Source organism: Pyrus communis, chromosome 5 (assembly GCF_963583255.1).
Source record: "Pyrus communis chromosome 5, drPyrComm1.1, whole genome shotgun sequence".
NCBI classification, from domain to species: Eukaryota; Viridiplantae; Streptophyta; class Magnoliopsida; order Rosales; family Rosaceae; genus Pyrus; species Pyrus communis.
This window is the reverse complement of record NC_084807.1, coordinates 7405985-7422811: the sequence shown is the minus strand read 5'-3', so window position 1 is coordinate 7422811 and position 16827 is coordinate 7405985. Positions and strand designations below refer to the sequence as shown.

The following is a 16827-nucleotide window of genomic DNA, read 5'->3' as shown; positions in this document are numbered from 1 at the left end:
CGCAAGGGTCATATCATTCTTCATCACAGAGTCCCCAATAGTAAGGGGACCAAAAGATGGGCGCCATATGTTATCTTGAGGAGACATGGCTACCTCTTCTACAACATTCAAGTCCAAACGACGGTCAGACGAGCCAGACATTCTCAAAAAAGATGAAGAAAAAAATGAAGTACAGTAAGTCTCAGAAGTACGAAAATAAGGGAAAAATTCCTACAAGCAATAACTTTCATAATGGACTCCTTGAACTTAATTGGTGCTCCTATAAAACAAAAAAGTCAGATCTTCAATAGGACTGCTTGTTCAAAAATCGAAGAGGCACCACTCTCCAAATTTTGAGAAGCGGATTTCCTAGGTTAAAATTTATTAGCAATCTTCACACGCAACATCAGTTCCTCGGATACCAAGGATAACTTTGCCAAAGAACTCTGACAAAGTTAAGACAGGTAAATATTGAAGGCCTAGTTACCCTACAATTACCCACAAGGATAAAGGAATAACACCATTGCTTGATTATTGGAAAATCCTTATGTGTGTCAACCTTTGTGCTCCGTGGCAAAGCAAACTTGTAAAAATGCCCAACATTTCTTCACATCTGAGAAAACACTCCCAACAAGATTGCTTGCCCAGAAATCGAAGAAGCACCGCTCTCCAAATCTCGAGAACCATATCTTCAACAAGATTGCCTGCTCAGACTTCGAAGAGGCACCTCTCCCCAAACTTCGAGAAGTCGGATTTCATTGGATAAAATTTGTCCACAATCCTCACACGCAACATCAGCTTTCTGGATACCATATACCACTTTTTCAAAGTGCTCTAATAAAGTTAAAACACGTGAACCTTGCAACGACCACTACATTGCTTTGACCGAGAAGGGTAAAGGAACAACATTACCCCTCGCTGTTGGGACAATTCCCATATATATTGACCTCCATCCTCCATAGCTAGGCAGACCTGCCAAATAAAAAGAAAATATGCTCAACCCTTCTTCACATCCGAAATGGCACTCCCAATCTAGCCTCTCAAAATACTCTATTTTCTTCTCCTTTGATAATACCCATGCCAACCAGCCACATCAGAGCAAGAATATCTCATATCATCAGGGTTGAAAGTAAGAGTATCCCATATCATGCTTTTTCCCTGTCTTTTCCTTTGCCCTTGCTCTTACCTGCAGGACAACGAGAAATAATGCAATCAGTAGGAACCTAAAATCAAACTTCCGATCTAGAACTGAATGCCCGGAACCTTTGCCTGGTCGCTTGCCTAGCATTGCTCTCGAGTACTCATCCTCAATTGTTGTCAAGGTCATGAATTCCTTCGGCAAATACCTCAGAATAGTTGGTATGATATTGGCTCTTTACACTGAAGCTGCCAAGCATGGATGAGTCACTGAGAAGTCGTGCTCTGAATGACCATTTAAATGCAAAGGTTGTGCACCATTTCTGCTATACAAAAGATTGAAGCAGAAGGTTCAACGGCTAGCTAGAACAGATCACTACAGTACGACGCCCTTTTTGTGGAACCGCACAATCCAGACGGAAGAGTCTAAGTCAAATCCAAGCTTGGCATCACTGCTCTATTTGAAGAGATCGAGAAGCCTCAACAGCCTTTTGCTAGCACTGTCATCAAAGAACAAAGCTTCGCCATACCACATCTACTACTTTGTCAAACAGCAAAAGTATCCCATATCATCAGGATAGAACATACTCCAGGTTTGACGGACTTGTTTTGACCCTCAAATTCTGGAGTCGACTCGCTCCTTTGGAGGAAACCAGAAGACCCTCCAGCCCAGTTCAAGAATACACCTGTGGAAAGTAAGGTACAACAAAGCACGTGCCGATTCGTCCGTCTTCTCCAAAAACAAGAGTCCTCATATCATCTCTTATCCCTGTTTCTTCTCTTTATCCTTATTGTTGAATGAGAGACAAGGAGAATGAGTACAATCAGCCGGAACCCAAGATCAACCTACTGATCTGAGACTGATTGCTTGGAACCTTGATTGCTTACCTTGTCTGTCACCTCCCTTGGCAGATTTCCTCGCTTAGAGACTTGGGGGACTCCTACTATATGGTTTGTATCGCACTTGACGAAACCCGAAACTACAAGTAAGCTTCAAATGAAAATGATACATTACCTTGTGCATCAACGCTAACTAAAGATACCACTCCTGGATGAAGGAAAAGTACTTCCAAGAGAAGATGCCACATCTACTTACAGGACAGAGAAGGCTAGTGAAGGCGACACCACACTTCGGTACCTGGAAGTTTCGTGATTACTCAATGGCTTGGATCTTGCAAGTCCCCAACCGAGGAGCTTCCCTCACTCGGGAACTTAGGGGAGCATTGTTTGTACCATACTTGACCAATCCCGAAACTACTAAGCACCGGTCAACAGCATACCGTCAAGGACCCACAAGACTTTTCCTCCAACTAAGAGGCCAATCACAACACGACACATGTCGGTATCTAAGGCCAATCACGGCGCAACACGTGTCGATATCAGAGGCCAATCACAACACGACACGTGTCAATGTCAGAACAAAGCTAGAAACTCTCTTCTATAAAAGGGGATCATTCTCCCACATTAATCCCTAATGTCATTTGTACTAAACTATTCACTATAACTCGCTAAAAGATAGCTTGAACCTATGTATTTGTGTAAACCCTTCACAACTAATGAGAACTCCTCTACTCCGTGGACGTAGCTAATTTGGGTGAACCACGTACATCTTGTGTTATTTGCTTCCCTGTCTCTATTCATTTGCATACTTATCCACACTGATGACTAGAGTAACCTAGCGAAGGTCATAAACTTGACACTTTCTGTTGTACCAAAATCCTCGCCGATTTTGTGCATCAACACAACCCATTAGAAATTTAGACAGCTACAAGTGTGAATTCTCTTGATGGCAGCAGCTGGAAATGACATTTAACACTAGCAAAATGCTGGGTTTAAGGGACAATTGTTCTTGCTACCGTGGGGTCAGAGCAGTTTTACTGCCGTATCTTTTTTGAACCATGTTTGTCATTTCCCTTATTATTTCTAGGATCGTGCTATTTATTTTACTCATCCCTGACGCACTCACGAATATGGCCACGCTACAGCCGGTGGCCTCTTTTGGAGGACTGTTGGATCACTCGATGTTACAAAGTGAGGTTACGGTTGTTAGTGCCTATTGTAACTATATTTAAACTAAGAATATATCTTTCTGTAGGACGAAAAACTTACATGATACGGATATACTGTCACGTAGTGTCCTTGTCAAGACATGTGGGCAAAAATTTACACATATTTTTGTTGAGAGTTGTCCCATATCGATTAGGGACAAGGTTTATTATGTGCTTATATGGTCTTTGGATACTCCCCATATTGCCAATTGGTTTTATGGTGAAACCTCAATTTCATCATAATATCAGAGCAGGTTGTCCCCGTGTGAAGCCAAACGGCCACACACACTCCACGTCACCCAGTTGTTGTCCACATGTAGGCTTGAAAATCGGCCACACGTGTAGGGGAGTGTTGAGAGTTGTCCCACATTGGTGAGGGACAATGTTTGCTATGTGCTTATATAGTCTTCGGCTACTTCCTATATTGGCAATTGATTTTATGGTAGAACCTCAATTTCATCACTTTTATCTTATTGGCACGCGACGCTACTGTGATGATGTATGCGTTGTATATCCGTCTTTCTCTTTGTTTTGGGGCTAAGCTTGCTTCTTGTGCTCTTTGCCCTTTAGGACAGGAATACTTATACGTGTTGATAGCCTTCAGTTTGTTAAGCAGTAATTGCCTTTGGTAATTCCCTGGAAATTACCAAATGGAAGTTATTGATCAGCGAAGAAGCAACTTATAAGTTAAAAATAAAAAAAAGATAAACTTCCCACGGGCAGAAATTCAGCTTGACACTTCAGACGCGGCAGGATTTATATGTACTTTCTCTAGAACAAAGGAAAACTTGCATATGCAGTAATTGCCTTTGGTAATTCCCTGGAAATTACCAAATGGAAGTTAATGATCAGCGAAGAAGCAACTTATAAGTTAAAAATAATAAAAAGATAAACTTCCCACGGGCAGAAATTCAGCTTGACACCTCAGACGCGGTAGGATTTATATGTACTTTCTCTAGAACAAAGGAAAACTTGCATATAATTATCAACTATTCAAAAGTGTTCGTTGTCTGTGACTCGGTGATTTTTTTTTGAACACGTGACTCGGTGATTTGGACACAATGATATTGTATATAATTATCTACTTTTTAAAAACCAGTCGCAATAGAAAAAAGTCGAATTCGCGGGTCCAGAGAAGCTAAAATTCTAACAGAATGGGAGTGTAGAAGGAACTTTCATTCCACCAACAGATACTTTCTAAGAACAAAAAAGATAATGAAAAATAAGATGGTTTTGATAAGGCCTGAAGAATGGGACAAAATAGCAATTTAGGTAAATTTCCTTGACCTTTGCCTTTTTTTTTTTTTTTTTTTTTTTGGGAAGCAAGAATAACATACCAAGGCACAGAAGTCAATCATTTTTACACTAAAAAGTTAATCATGGTACTATTCACTTTACTCTTTATTTTGTCCTTATCGTTAAAACTCAAAATTTTCAAATCATTTTCGTTAGTTTTCCTTTTTAATATTAGAGATAAATAAAGGTTAGAAAAACAGAGCTTGAGATAATTTATATGTATAATACGTATCCTAATACCGACCTTTAGACATAATAAAATATGCCGACCAAAAAAAAAAAAGACATAATAAAATATAAATGAAGGTTTGAAAAGTGGGGCTCAACTCTCCTATAAATATAACTCAATAGAGACCAAGAGAAACCATAAAAGTGATCTCAATTTCTCAAGAGTGAACCAAATCAAGAGGAGATTTTTGCCTGCCCTCAAAAGATTGCCAGATCTTTAACCGCAAACAAGGTATTACTTTAACCAAAATAAAAATATCATGAAAATTTAATTCTATTACATTGGTATAGTTAAAATCCAAATTATTTAGAAAAGTAAATTGGTTTTCGTTTTCCAAATTGATGTCAATTTTTTTGTGCCGAGCCAATCTTAAGCTCAACATAAACGAGCTTAGCTGAGCCAAGCATAAGCATGAACGTGGTCCATAAATGAGCCGACTTAGGAAAGGGGGAGTGATTTATACACATTCTTTTCACCTTCTCCATTCCCTTCTTAATTCTGGACTCTGATTTGTGCGATCCAATACCTAAAAAAATATGCACTTTTTTCACTTTCTGCATACCCCTCTTAATTCTAGCCACTGAGTTGTTCAATCTAATGGCTAAAAAATTAAAACGGGTTTTGCAAGAGGCGAAAAAGAGCGAACATCATTTCCAATTTGTCAAAGGAATTTGGTTATAAGACATTTTCCTATTTAAAAACTTTGTAGATGGAAGAGAATATGGAAGCTACTCCTCAAATTGATCACATCAAACCAGCTGAATGTCGTCATGATTCCGAGGCCATTGCGAACGGTGGGCCTTGTATCCACAGGATTCCCAACAAACTTCGCAAAGTGAATGAAGCAGCATACACTCCTCAATTACTTTCAATAGGACCTTTTCACCATGGCAATCCAAAACTCCTGGACATGGAAGGCCACAAGAAAAGGTACTATGAAAATTTTCTCCGACGTTGCTCCAAGAGTGAGGCTACACTAACAAGTTTTATTGAGGCGCGCCAAAAAAACATTCTTCAGTGTTATGCAGGGGCAATTGAGCTTGCCACATTCAACATTGTGGACGTAATTCTAGTGGATGCCTGCTTCATCATTGAGCTGTTCTTGGCAAACTTCGAAAAGATACAAAATGAGTACTTATTTGGATCACCATGGCTAAGAAAAGCGGTAGAGCAGGACCTGATTCTGTTTGAAAATCAGCTTCCATATTCAGTTCTTCTAGAGCTGTATGACTTTGCCAATCCGGCCTCTTCCATTTCCATTCCCCGGGAAGAACAAGCACAAAAAGTTGATGAAGTCTGTAGCCATCACCTTGGTGATTCTGGAGCAATCAGTGTACTCGAAGCTCCATCCGTTGATAACTTTCTTGAGCTTACCTGTCAGTTCTTTAAAGATCACAGCAAGGGAAAATCAGTCAGAAAAGGAGTACAACCGAAACACTTCACTGATTTGGTAAGATATTTTTTAAGTCCAGATGAAACAATGACCTGGAGAGATGACAGTAGCAGGACCCCTATAAAAAATATATATAATATCAGACAGCTGACTGCCTCCGGGGTGAAATTTGTGCCCATACTTGAAGATCCAAGCTATGTCATAAGAGACGAGACTAATAAGGTGAAGTTCCACTTAGGTACTGGACATATGGACCTGAAGATCACACAATTTTGTGTGAAGTACGAGACAGAATGCATTGTCCGAAACGTCATGGCCTTGGAGCAGTTTGTGTATCCATTCAACACTTGCATCTGCAATTACTTTCTGCTAATGGATCAACTTGTGGACATTATGGAAGACGTTGATTTGCTGGTCAAAAACAAAGTCATTGTCAACTTGCTCGGAAGCAATGAAGCTGTGACAAAGCTGATCAACGGACTTTGTGTTAACATTATGGAAGAACAATCGTGTCGATATGCTGATATATGTAGACAACTTAATGAGCACTATGAGAATCGTTGGAACCGTACTCTGGCAACCATGAGGCAAGTTTACTTCAGGGATCTTTGGACAGCTAGTTCAACTTTGGTTGCACTTCTTATCCTGTTTTTCACAACCTTTGGATTCATTAAGTCCATCAGAGACGGTATTTAGCTTTAAGCTAAATCTGTATGGTGAAATTTATTAGTCATATTTACATTGTTTCGCAGATATAGCAACTCTCTTTCCTTTGTAAATTAGAGCTACTATTTAGTAATTTGATTAGCCTAATGACATCTTCTATAATGTCCACAATTCGAAGAAACCTCGACAGTACAAGGGTATTCTATGAATTAGAAAAAAGAGAGGTTACACCTAGTCATGGGAGACAAGAACTTTACCATCAATGACAATTAAAACAAAAAATTCAAGAGAAGAACGAGGCATAAATTAACCTAAACCCTTTCCTTTTTTTTTTTTTTTTTTTTTTGTTTTTTGGGGTCAGAGATAGCACTCCATTAATGTAAGGGAAATTACAATTTGTGAAAGATGGGCCTAGGTTCAAACAAAACACAAAACCTTAAATTAAACAAAGCAAAACATAAAAGATAAAACAGATCCAAGCAAAATAGAGCTACAATCCAAAACACAAAGGAAGACTCATACATCTTTAGGCCCGTAGGCAACAATACGAAAAAAAACAACAACAAAAACCTAAAGCATTCAAACGACCGTCGTTGCCGTTGCCCCAAATTGAAAAAAGTACCTGAACCATAAACTAGATCTGAGAGTGTTGTGCAAAATCCATCCACAAAGAAACAAAGCCACCACATCCACACCTGCAAGAAAGGTCACAAAACGTAATTGAAGGAGGGGGGGGGGGGTTAAAGGGAGTGTGTAAAACACCGTTGTTCCGACAGGAACGTTCCACACTTCGTCCAAATTTCCAGCAAGCTGGATTGGCAATAGGTTGGGAGGGTTAAGTCTTGTGTCAAAATAGAGTCCAAAACTCCAAGATCTAAATCGTGATTATGGGTTGGAAAATAAAAGTGGGAGCAAGAGGAAGGATGGAAAAATGGGTGCAAAGGTGAGGGGAAAAGAGGTCGGCAGTGAGCAGCTTCTGAGTGAGAAGTAAGGAGAAAACTGAGTCAAAGGCTTAGAAATCTAAGACAGAGCTTAGAAGGGAACATAAAGAAGGAATAGGGAAGAAATGATTCTGAAGCAAACGTAAACAGGGGGTTGCCACCGGACCCCAAAGCCAAAGGGCCTAGGGCTGGAGGCTGAAGATTGGCATTTCTTCTGGAAATTTTTAGAGAGAAAATAGGAAAGAAAAATACACTTGTGAGGAGTGTAGAATGAGATTTTTGGAGTGCCAATAACACTTCCCTTTCACTATTTCTAGCATTAAACGATGAGGGGACTAATACTACAATTTTTCTCTACTAATAGCCGTCTCTGGAGCTCTGTTTCTTCAAATTGACACCTTTTAGCCAAGTTAAGTTGTAAGTTTGCTTAGCTAAACTGCATCGATTTGAAAATTCCAAGATCCATAGATTTGAGAGTGAAAACCCACTTTGATAATTGTCCACATCATCACTCAATGCTAGTAAACCTAACAAACGTCCACTTTTCATGTTAGGTAGTTATTTGGAATGTTTTGAAAGGTTAGGACTAATTTGGGATCTCCCCTAAATGTATAAGAATACTTCAATATCCTCACTATCCCGTATGCTTTATCCTTCTCCATAAGGATGTTTTTATAAGATTAAAAATGAGCAGTATAAATCCAATTAAACCTTTGTCCACAAGACAAGAAAACATCAACCAAAACAAATCAAATCCCTAAAATACTTCCCTTTATATTTTTCAACGGTAAATATATAGTTGTATTAAAAGACAAAAAACACTATTCCTATTGGTTTGTAACCATTATGACTCTCTACATTAGTGAGTGTGGTAGGAGTAAAAATTTTATGAGGAGCTCCTAAAATAACTTTTGAGTATTCTTAGAGCATCTTGAATGAGTTTCCTAAATGTGCTCCCAACTAAATTTTAGAAAATTTTCGGAAACAAAAATGCTATTTGTACTATCTCTTTAATAGAGATATGACCCACAAGTGTTGGTAGCACTACTAAGTTGGAAAAATCCACCTCCAGTCACATCCCCTCCTAAGATAAGGATTCCCAGGAGCTCCTAATCTAGTATGTGAGAAAGTAGCTCCTAGCATTAATTACTAGTATTTTAATAAAATATCTTTATATACTAAAACTCAGTGAAGTGGTACTGTGGATGACCAGTGGGCGGACAATTTTGCCCCTGGATTTTTCCTCCGGTTGTTCTTCTCTTTGGTTTTTTGGGAAGCGAAATGCCACTTTTGCCCATTGCTTCCACGCGTCTATCATCGATGGATCCTCTATTTGGACTGAGTGTTCTCGATTTTTCTTTTGCTTTCCGTTTCTTTCTCACATCTTTCTCACAGATCTCTCTTCTGCTGTTCTCGGGCTTACTAAATCTCGCCTTCGATTCCAACAAGTGCGATCAATCTCGCCCCTCAATTCCCTTTACCTTTCTTTTGCCTTCTCTCTTTCGCCGTCGATCTCTGCTTCGATCCGTCTTCTCTCTCACAAATCTTTGCTTCTGTCCCCTTCGAACCTTTTCTGGGTAAGCTATATAATTTATGTTTTTGTTGTTAGATTTCTTTTTTTTGGGCAAATTTTTACATTTGTTGTCTTTAAGACCCATTAGAACCCATCGGATTGGTTTTTTTATTTTCTCAGGGTGAATAGCTTCTCCACCACTTAGCACTGCGAGTGGGCGGATTTTATGGTCCTCGCCACCGGAAGATCCACGTCGCACGTCAAGAACATCGCTCAAGCCCTAATTTACAAGGCAGGTTCGAATTTCTTTCTAATTTTAGTTCCTAATTTGTGTTTGGTTGCCGAGAATCAAGGGGAAACGGAAGAGAGTGAAACGCTGAGTCTTATTGCCTACTGACTAGAAAAAAGGAGTGAAATATTGTCTTCTGTTTGGTTGCCTAGAAAATTTGAGGTTGGGGAAAGAGGCAAGGGGTGTAAGGAGTGTGGTTGCACATGATCGTTTAAGGTAGAGATTTTGCGTTTTCCCAAAGGCAAAGACTAAAACCTAAACAGATAAATTAGGACATGAATTATAGGTAAAGGGCATGCAATAAACTGGCAAAGTCAAAAGCTAATCTAATCTGGACTACCAAAGTCCAAGTTCTTACGAAATGCCCAGCCACATTTTTTAGTCTGGACATCACATACCAATGGGCAAAAGTACACTAGAATTATTTAAAAAACATGAATTAATAGATTAAGAAAAAGAATCATTTAGGGTGGAATTTGAAGGTGGAGAATTTAGGGAGAGCTCAGATGGTAGTGCATGTAATTTTGATTAATAATTAGTCATCAGAATATGATTATTCAGGATGATTCAATGGATAATCATCATCACACCTCCCCGAATTTGCCTCTTCCAGACTTATTGCACCAAAAAATATTTAAAAAAAAATTGATATAGAAAAAAATAAAAGAAAATGAGGAATCAGAAAGAGAGTCAATCACCAGGAAGCAGCAAATATGTTGATGCGGGTAAGACTGGGGCGACAGAGCTTCTCATCACTTTCCTTACTATTTCTTAATTAACCCTAATTTATCTGATATGCTTTTGTAATTATTCTATCATTTAACCTAATCGAAAACAGAGAAAAACAGAGGAGAAGATGGAGAAGCATAGCAAGAGGCCGTGCTTTTATAGGCTCTCAGATTAGGGTTTTGCATTTTTTCTCAATTTAATTTTTCTTTTTTCCAGTGCGGGCTTCTTATATTTAAGGCCCAGCCGAATTTCACGTGCAGGCTTATATTTTGGAACCTATTTTCAAAAACAATTTTTCAGAGTACTCAAAAAACTATTACACATTCATTTAAATTATAACACGTGTATTTATGTGCAAAAAAGCCATAAGGATCATGGCATTTCAATTTTTTTCTTGGTTTTTACTGTTACTTGAAAGCAACATTAGAAGCATGTAATAATTTGGTTACAAAGTATGAGATTAGTTATTTGGAATAGCAAGGTTGTATAAAGAAGTCACTTAACCATAGAATTTTTGTAAGAGAAAAGATGCTTATCGGGGTCAAGAGATTTTAATAGTGTAGCGGAAATCATTAGCATCAATGATTTTCGCAGTTCCATCTTCGGGAAACACCATCTTTTGTATTAGTGACTAAATGAGGTTTTAAAAATTTTATTAGGTGAAGCAATAACGGTTATCATTTTACTTTTCTGGATTCCGAGCACTGATTTTGTTTTCGCAAAACAAGTGGAACCTCTAGGGTTGTAGAAAGTTGCACACATGCTGAAATCATGTCCTGCCTTTTTTCTCTATGAAACTCTCTCTGACTTCTATGGATTTCCATCAAAGGTATAGACAAAATAACATTGGGATAATTTTGGGATCCTCTAATTTACACCTCTACGTGCACATTCATTTATTTGTATTCAGAGTGTTGATGATTTAGTCAAAAGGTTAGCCAGTGCATGGTCTAATATGTTTAAATCCTTTTTTTTTACATGAACTTTTGTTATTCTTTTTCGTTTAGTTCATTTCAATTCGGTTTTAAAGTCTGTTGATTAAGAAGTGTAAAAACTGAACAGCTTTTGTGGATGTATTTTATTGGACTTCGGTGGACAAATGTATCTTTGTTGATCAATTTTATCTTTGTGTGATCATTCTCTTTGTGTTATAAATATTCAAGGCTGCAATTTTCTTTCTATCTTTATGATATTAATTTTTTTTTCTTTTCATGATTGCAGGTTTTTGATAAAATTCACCTTCACAGACTAATTAAAAACATATAAAGGCTGTTGATGATCGGTATAAAGACAAAATAAAAAAGGTATGAATAAAATGTTTGAGATTATATGATTTGATTTGATTTCGTAATGTACAGGATTCTCTTTATATTTTTCAGATTAAATGGGTTTAGGACTGTATTGGTTAAATCTAATTAAATTTTTGGAATTTGCTATGAACAATATCTTGGTTCATTACAGGGTTTGGTGGTTGAACTTTTGAACTGCACAGGGTTGAGAAAGAAAAATAAAAAAGACAATTTGGTTGGCAATCAATATAAAGACAGAATACAAAAGGTATTCTTGGATGATATCATTTGGTTTCAATTTGTGACCTGTGATTTACAATATGGATTAATAATCTCAAAAAAAATTATTCGTGCTTATTGTCTATTTTTATCTTTTCGTGTATATATATATATATTTTTTTTCCATGATTGATTTTGAATAAATTAACATTTGTTTCTGATGTAAGTGGCAATTTATAATATATCGTCCCGTGTTTCTTTTTAGGCTTAACTTTTGTTAATTAAAATGTTGTTTCATAACAGGTTTGACCCCAATTTTGTCGTTGCGTTATAACAATGTGATTCTAGCTTGCACAAACTACGAGGTATACTCCAATCTATTCTTTAACCAATATTATACAATCCATGTTCTGTTGAAAATTTTGAATATTCTGTGATGGAAAATGTTATGATAAATTGCAAGGTAGAAATTCTATTATGAGTTCTTCAGCTGATTTGGGGCATGTTTCTTTACGATATTTAATTTCATCTGGAAACAAATAGTGTTTAGAATCACCAAGTCATACAAAAAGTATTTTAAATTGTTTTTTAACCAATCTATTGCCAACTTTTCCAATGCGTTTTTTTTTTTTTTTTTCCTGTTATTTTGCAACAAACCAAAGCCTTTCCATGCTCGAGAATTAATATGTGCTTAAGAATTAATTTGTTTTGTTTGATTGTTATGTTATAATACTATATGTGGTTGCAAGTTTGAAAAATGTAGGGAGACAGATCAGTTATCAACAAATTAGCATGGTTCATCCTAATGCTATATAAGTTAGGTTGCTGATTTGTTCCCTCATTTACTGAAAACACAAATTACCAATGAAGAAAAGAGAAAGCAGAATAAAAGAAATAATTTTAATCTACAGTCTTGGTTAACAATTGGGTGAATGTAGGCTTCTCTGTCTCTGTAAATTTGTATTGGTTTTCTGTTTTAGGTTGATTTAATTAATGGCGTCTGTTTTTGTTTCAGATTAATTTGGTTGCTGCTAAAGTAATCAAACATTGAAAGCTTGGAACCAGTGATCTTTCAAAGAGGTTGGTTGTTTTGATTTTTGTCTTTTTAGTTGTATGAATGTGGTAATATGGTTGGTTGTCTACATTTATAATTGCAATGTTTTGTTATGTTTCTTATAGTTTAACTGTTTTGTTGACTGTTTGTTTTTTTGTTATCGTTTTTTTTTTCAAATATGTTTTTTTGTTCCGTATGCGGTTAACGCAACTCTTTCGCAAAATTTGTTGGTTGAGAATCGTTGTTCATCTAGCAAGGCACCTGTTAACAGTGATGAAATGTTGAATCCTCTCTTGCTTAAAAAACAAGTGTACACACGTGATCAAAAAGGCAAAAACATTGTTAATTTGTCAGATAACATTGAAAACAGAGCATCGTGTGCTCAAGATCGTGTTCTCATAAGTAAGGGTCAAGCATTTTTCCAAAAAAATAGGACTGGTGCGTTTCAAATTCAGTTATTTCATGTTTATGTTTACGGTTTGTTTGATTACATGTTGTTGCTAATCTTTTCCTTTTGTTTTTATTTATTTTTTTTCCTTTTTTTTTTTTTTGTTTTTGTTTTTGTGTAGGTGTTGTGAAAGATTATGTGGACTTAGGTGATCAAAATTATAGGTGTGTACATTGTGGTGCATATTTTTGGTTGAAAGAATCTCTCAAACAAAGTTGGAAAAAAATTCAACCTATTTTCACTCTTTGTTGTCAAGAAGGAAAAATTAAATTTGAACCTCCAAAACCAACGCCAACTTTTTTAGATTGCTTGCTTAATCCAAATGGAGGTAAAACAAGTTTATCTTTTCGAGAAAATATTAGAGCTTACAACTCTATGTTTTCATTTACTTCTATGGGAGCAAAAGTTGATAACTCAATTAATGACGGATCAAGTCCTTACATTTTTAAAATTAGTGGTCAAGTTTGTCATTTAATGGGATCTCTTTTACCTGTTGGCAATGAGTCTCCAAAATTTGCTCAATTATATGTTTATGATACATATAATGAAGTTCAAAATCGTCTCAAAGCTTTTAATTTTGATGGAAAAAATGGAAGGCTTGATGAAAGAATTGTTCAAGAATTGATTAAAATGTTTGATGAATTGAATGAGTTAGTCAAACTTTTTCGAACAGCAAGAGATAAATTTGAAACAAATGGTCTTATGAATTTAAGAATGACTTTATTAGGTAGGCAACCAAATGATGGGAAACAATATGATGAACCAACAAGTGATGAGATAGGTGGTTTAATAGTTGGTGATATAGGTTTGTCTGACTCTAATAGAGACATCATTATAGAATGTAAAAGCGAGGGATTAAAGCGTGTTACAAAATTGAATCCAAAATTTATGGCCCTTCAATATCCTATTCTTTTTCCGTATGGTGAAGACGGGTATAGGCCGGATTTAAAGTGGAATCAAAATTATAAAGGGCCAAAAACAAAAAGACAAAGGGTGCCTATGAGAGCTTATATAGCTTATCAAATTCAGGAAAGAGAACCATGTTTAACTACGCTGTTAAAAGGAGGTAGACTTTTTCAACAATATTTGGTTGATTCGTATGCAACAGTTGAGGAGGATAGGTTAGATTACATTAGACAAAATCAAAAAAATTTGAGGAGTGAAATTTACAAGGGGATTTATGATGCAATATCAAGAGGTGATAATGATGCAAACAATTTAGGACAAAAAATTGTGTTGCCTGCTTTGTATACAGGAAGTCCTAGATATATGATCAATAATTATCAAGATGCTATGGCTATTTGTAGAGAGTATGGTCATCCTGATTTGTTTATAACATTTACCTGTAATGTAAAATGGCCAGAAATTATAAGAGAGTTTGAAAAAAAAAAAAAGGGTTACAAACCTGAAGATAGACCTGATATAATTTCTAGAATATTTAAAATGAAGCTTGATGATCTGCTTGATTTCATCAAATCTGGACAGCCTTTTGGAGAGGTTGATGCAAGTAACTTCTACAAGTTTTTTTTATTTTTATTATATGTCTTTTTTTCCTTTATAGTGAATCTAACTTTTTTCTTTTTTTGGTTTTTTATTTTAATTTTTTTCTATTTGTTGTTTTTACAAATAGATGTTTGTACAATTGAATTTCAAAAAAGAGGTTTGCCTCATTCTCATATGTTAATATGGTTGAGACCAAAATTTAAATGCTACACAGCATCAGATATAGATTCTATCATTTCAGCTGAGTTACCAGACAAATTTATGAACCCTCGGCTTTATGAAATTGTTAATCAATTTATGATTCATGGTCCATGTGGTTATATCAATCGGAATTCTTCTTGCATGCGAGAAAATAAATGCACCAAAAATTTTCCCAAGGCGTATAAAAATGAGACAGTTTTTGACCCGAGTGGCTTTCCTGTTTATAGGCGTCGTGATGATGAGACAAAATTTGTAGTAAAAAATGGAATTAAAGTTGATAATAGTTTTGTTGTTCCTTATAATTCTGAATTGCTTTTGAGATATAATGCTCATATAAATGTTGAATTTTGTTGTCAATCAACACTTATAAAATATTTGTTCAAATATGTAAATAAAGGTTCAGATAGAGCACGGTTGGTTCTTCAGCAAAATCCAAATGATGAAATATTAACATATCTAAATTGTAGATATATATCATCTTATGAAGCTGTTTGGAGATTGTTTCAGTATTCTATACATCATAGGGAACCTTTTGTGGAACGATTACCTGTTCATTTACCATTAGAACAAAATATTGTTTTTTGTGGTGACCAATCACTGCAATCAATTATTAATCAAAATGCTTCTGACCATACAATGTTGACAAGTTGGTTTGAAACTAACAAAATTTATGCTGAAGCACGTTCATTGACTTATGCACAGATTCCATCAAAGTTTGTATATGATCCGCGGAAAAAAATTTGGAAGCCCAGGAAACATAAAGGTTCTATAGGCAGAATAGCGTATGTACATCCTGCATCAGGTGAGTTATATTATTTAAGAATGCTTTTAAATTTGAAAAAAGGTGCATTCAACTTTGATGATATAAAAACTATTAATAATGTTGTGCATATTTCATATCAAGCTGCATGCCAATCATTGGGATTGTTAGGAGATGATAAAGAATGGATTGAAGCTTTATCAAATGCTGTGAATACAGCATCATCTGCTCAATTAAGACAATTGTTTGTTACAATTATTTTATTTTGTGATGTAGCAAATCCTCAAATTCTTTTTGAAAATTATTGGCAAAATATGTATGATGACATTTTATACAATTTGCGAAAAACTTTTGCAATTCCAGATATGGTTGTACCACAAGATGAATTAAAAAATTGTGTGTTATTTGAATTAGAATTGCTTTTCAATAATGCATCAACTTCTTTAGAAAAATATTATTTACCAATGCCTGATGCAAATAAAATGTTAGAAATAAAAAATAAACTTTTAAGAGAAGAGTTAGATTATGATTGTGAAGAATTGTTAAAAAAAACATAATATTTTGAAATTACAACTCAATCAAGATCAAAAACGTATCTATGATTGTGTTATAGAAACTGTGAATAAAAAAGAAAAATGTTTATTTTTTGTCTATGGTCATGGAGGCACTGGAAAAACTTTTTTATGGGACACTATCATATGTAGACTCAGATCTGAACGAAAAATTGTTTTAGCAGTTGCATCATGAGGAATAACATCATTATTATTACCAGGTGGTCGAACAGCTCATTCTAGATTTAAAATACCTTTAGTTATTACTGATTCTTCAATTTGTGCAATAAAAAAGAAAACGCATCTTGCTACATTAATTGAGAAGACAGATTTAATTATATGGGATGAAGCGCCTATGAATCATAAACATTGCTTTGAAGCATTGGATAAATCACTTTCTGATATTTTATCACATTTACATGGTTCAGAGAATAAGATTCCCTTTGGTGGTAAACCTATTTTATTAGGTGGTGATTTTCGACAAATATTACCTGTTATACCTCGAGGAACCAAAGAAGATATAAGAAATACTTCTTTAAATACTTCTTATTTATGGTCCCATTTTAAAATTTTTCAGTTGAA

General features: G+C 35.7%; 1 protein-coding gene and 2 non-coding genes across 3 annotated transcripts; 1 reads left to right on the top strand and 2 right to left on the bottom strand.

The window, feature by feature from the left end:
- The first annotated feature begins 5104 nt into the window (after positions 1-5104).
- On the top strand, positions 5105-6778 carry LOC137734224 (UPF0481 protein At3g47200-like). The gene has a single exon (XM_068473522.1). It carries the CDS (start codon positions 5399-5401, stop codon positions 6776-6778), a length of 1380 nt encoding a protein of 459 aa, XP_068329623.1. The 5' UTR covers positions 5105-5398.
- A 3209-nt stretch (positions 6779-9987) lies between these two features.
- On the bottom strand, positions 9988-10086 carry LOC137735826 (small nucleolar RNA Z195/SNORD33/SNORD32 family). Its single transcript, XR_011068728.1, has one exon. It is a non-coding gene; the product is annotated as a small nucleolar RNA Z195/SNORD33/SNORD32 family (small nucleolar RNA).
- An 80-nt stretch (positions 10087-10166) lies between these two features.
- LOC137735833 (small nucleolar RNA U31b) lies at positions 10167-10251 on the bottom strand. The gene has a single exon (XR_011068735.1). It is a non-coding gene; the product is annotated as a small nucleolar RNA U31b (small nucleolar RNA).
- Positions 10252-16827: the final 6576 nt, after the last annotated feature.

What these genes read in the sequence shown, in the direction of transcription:
- LOC137734224 (XM_068473522.1), top strand. Translation starts at nt 5,399, where the DNA reads ATGGAAGAGAATATGGAAGCTACTCCTCAAATTGATCACATCAAACCA.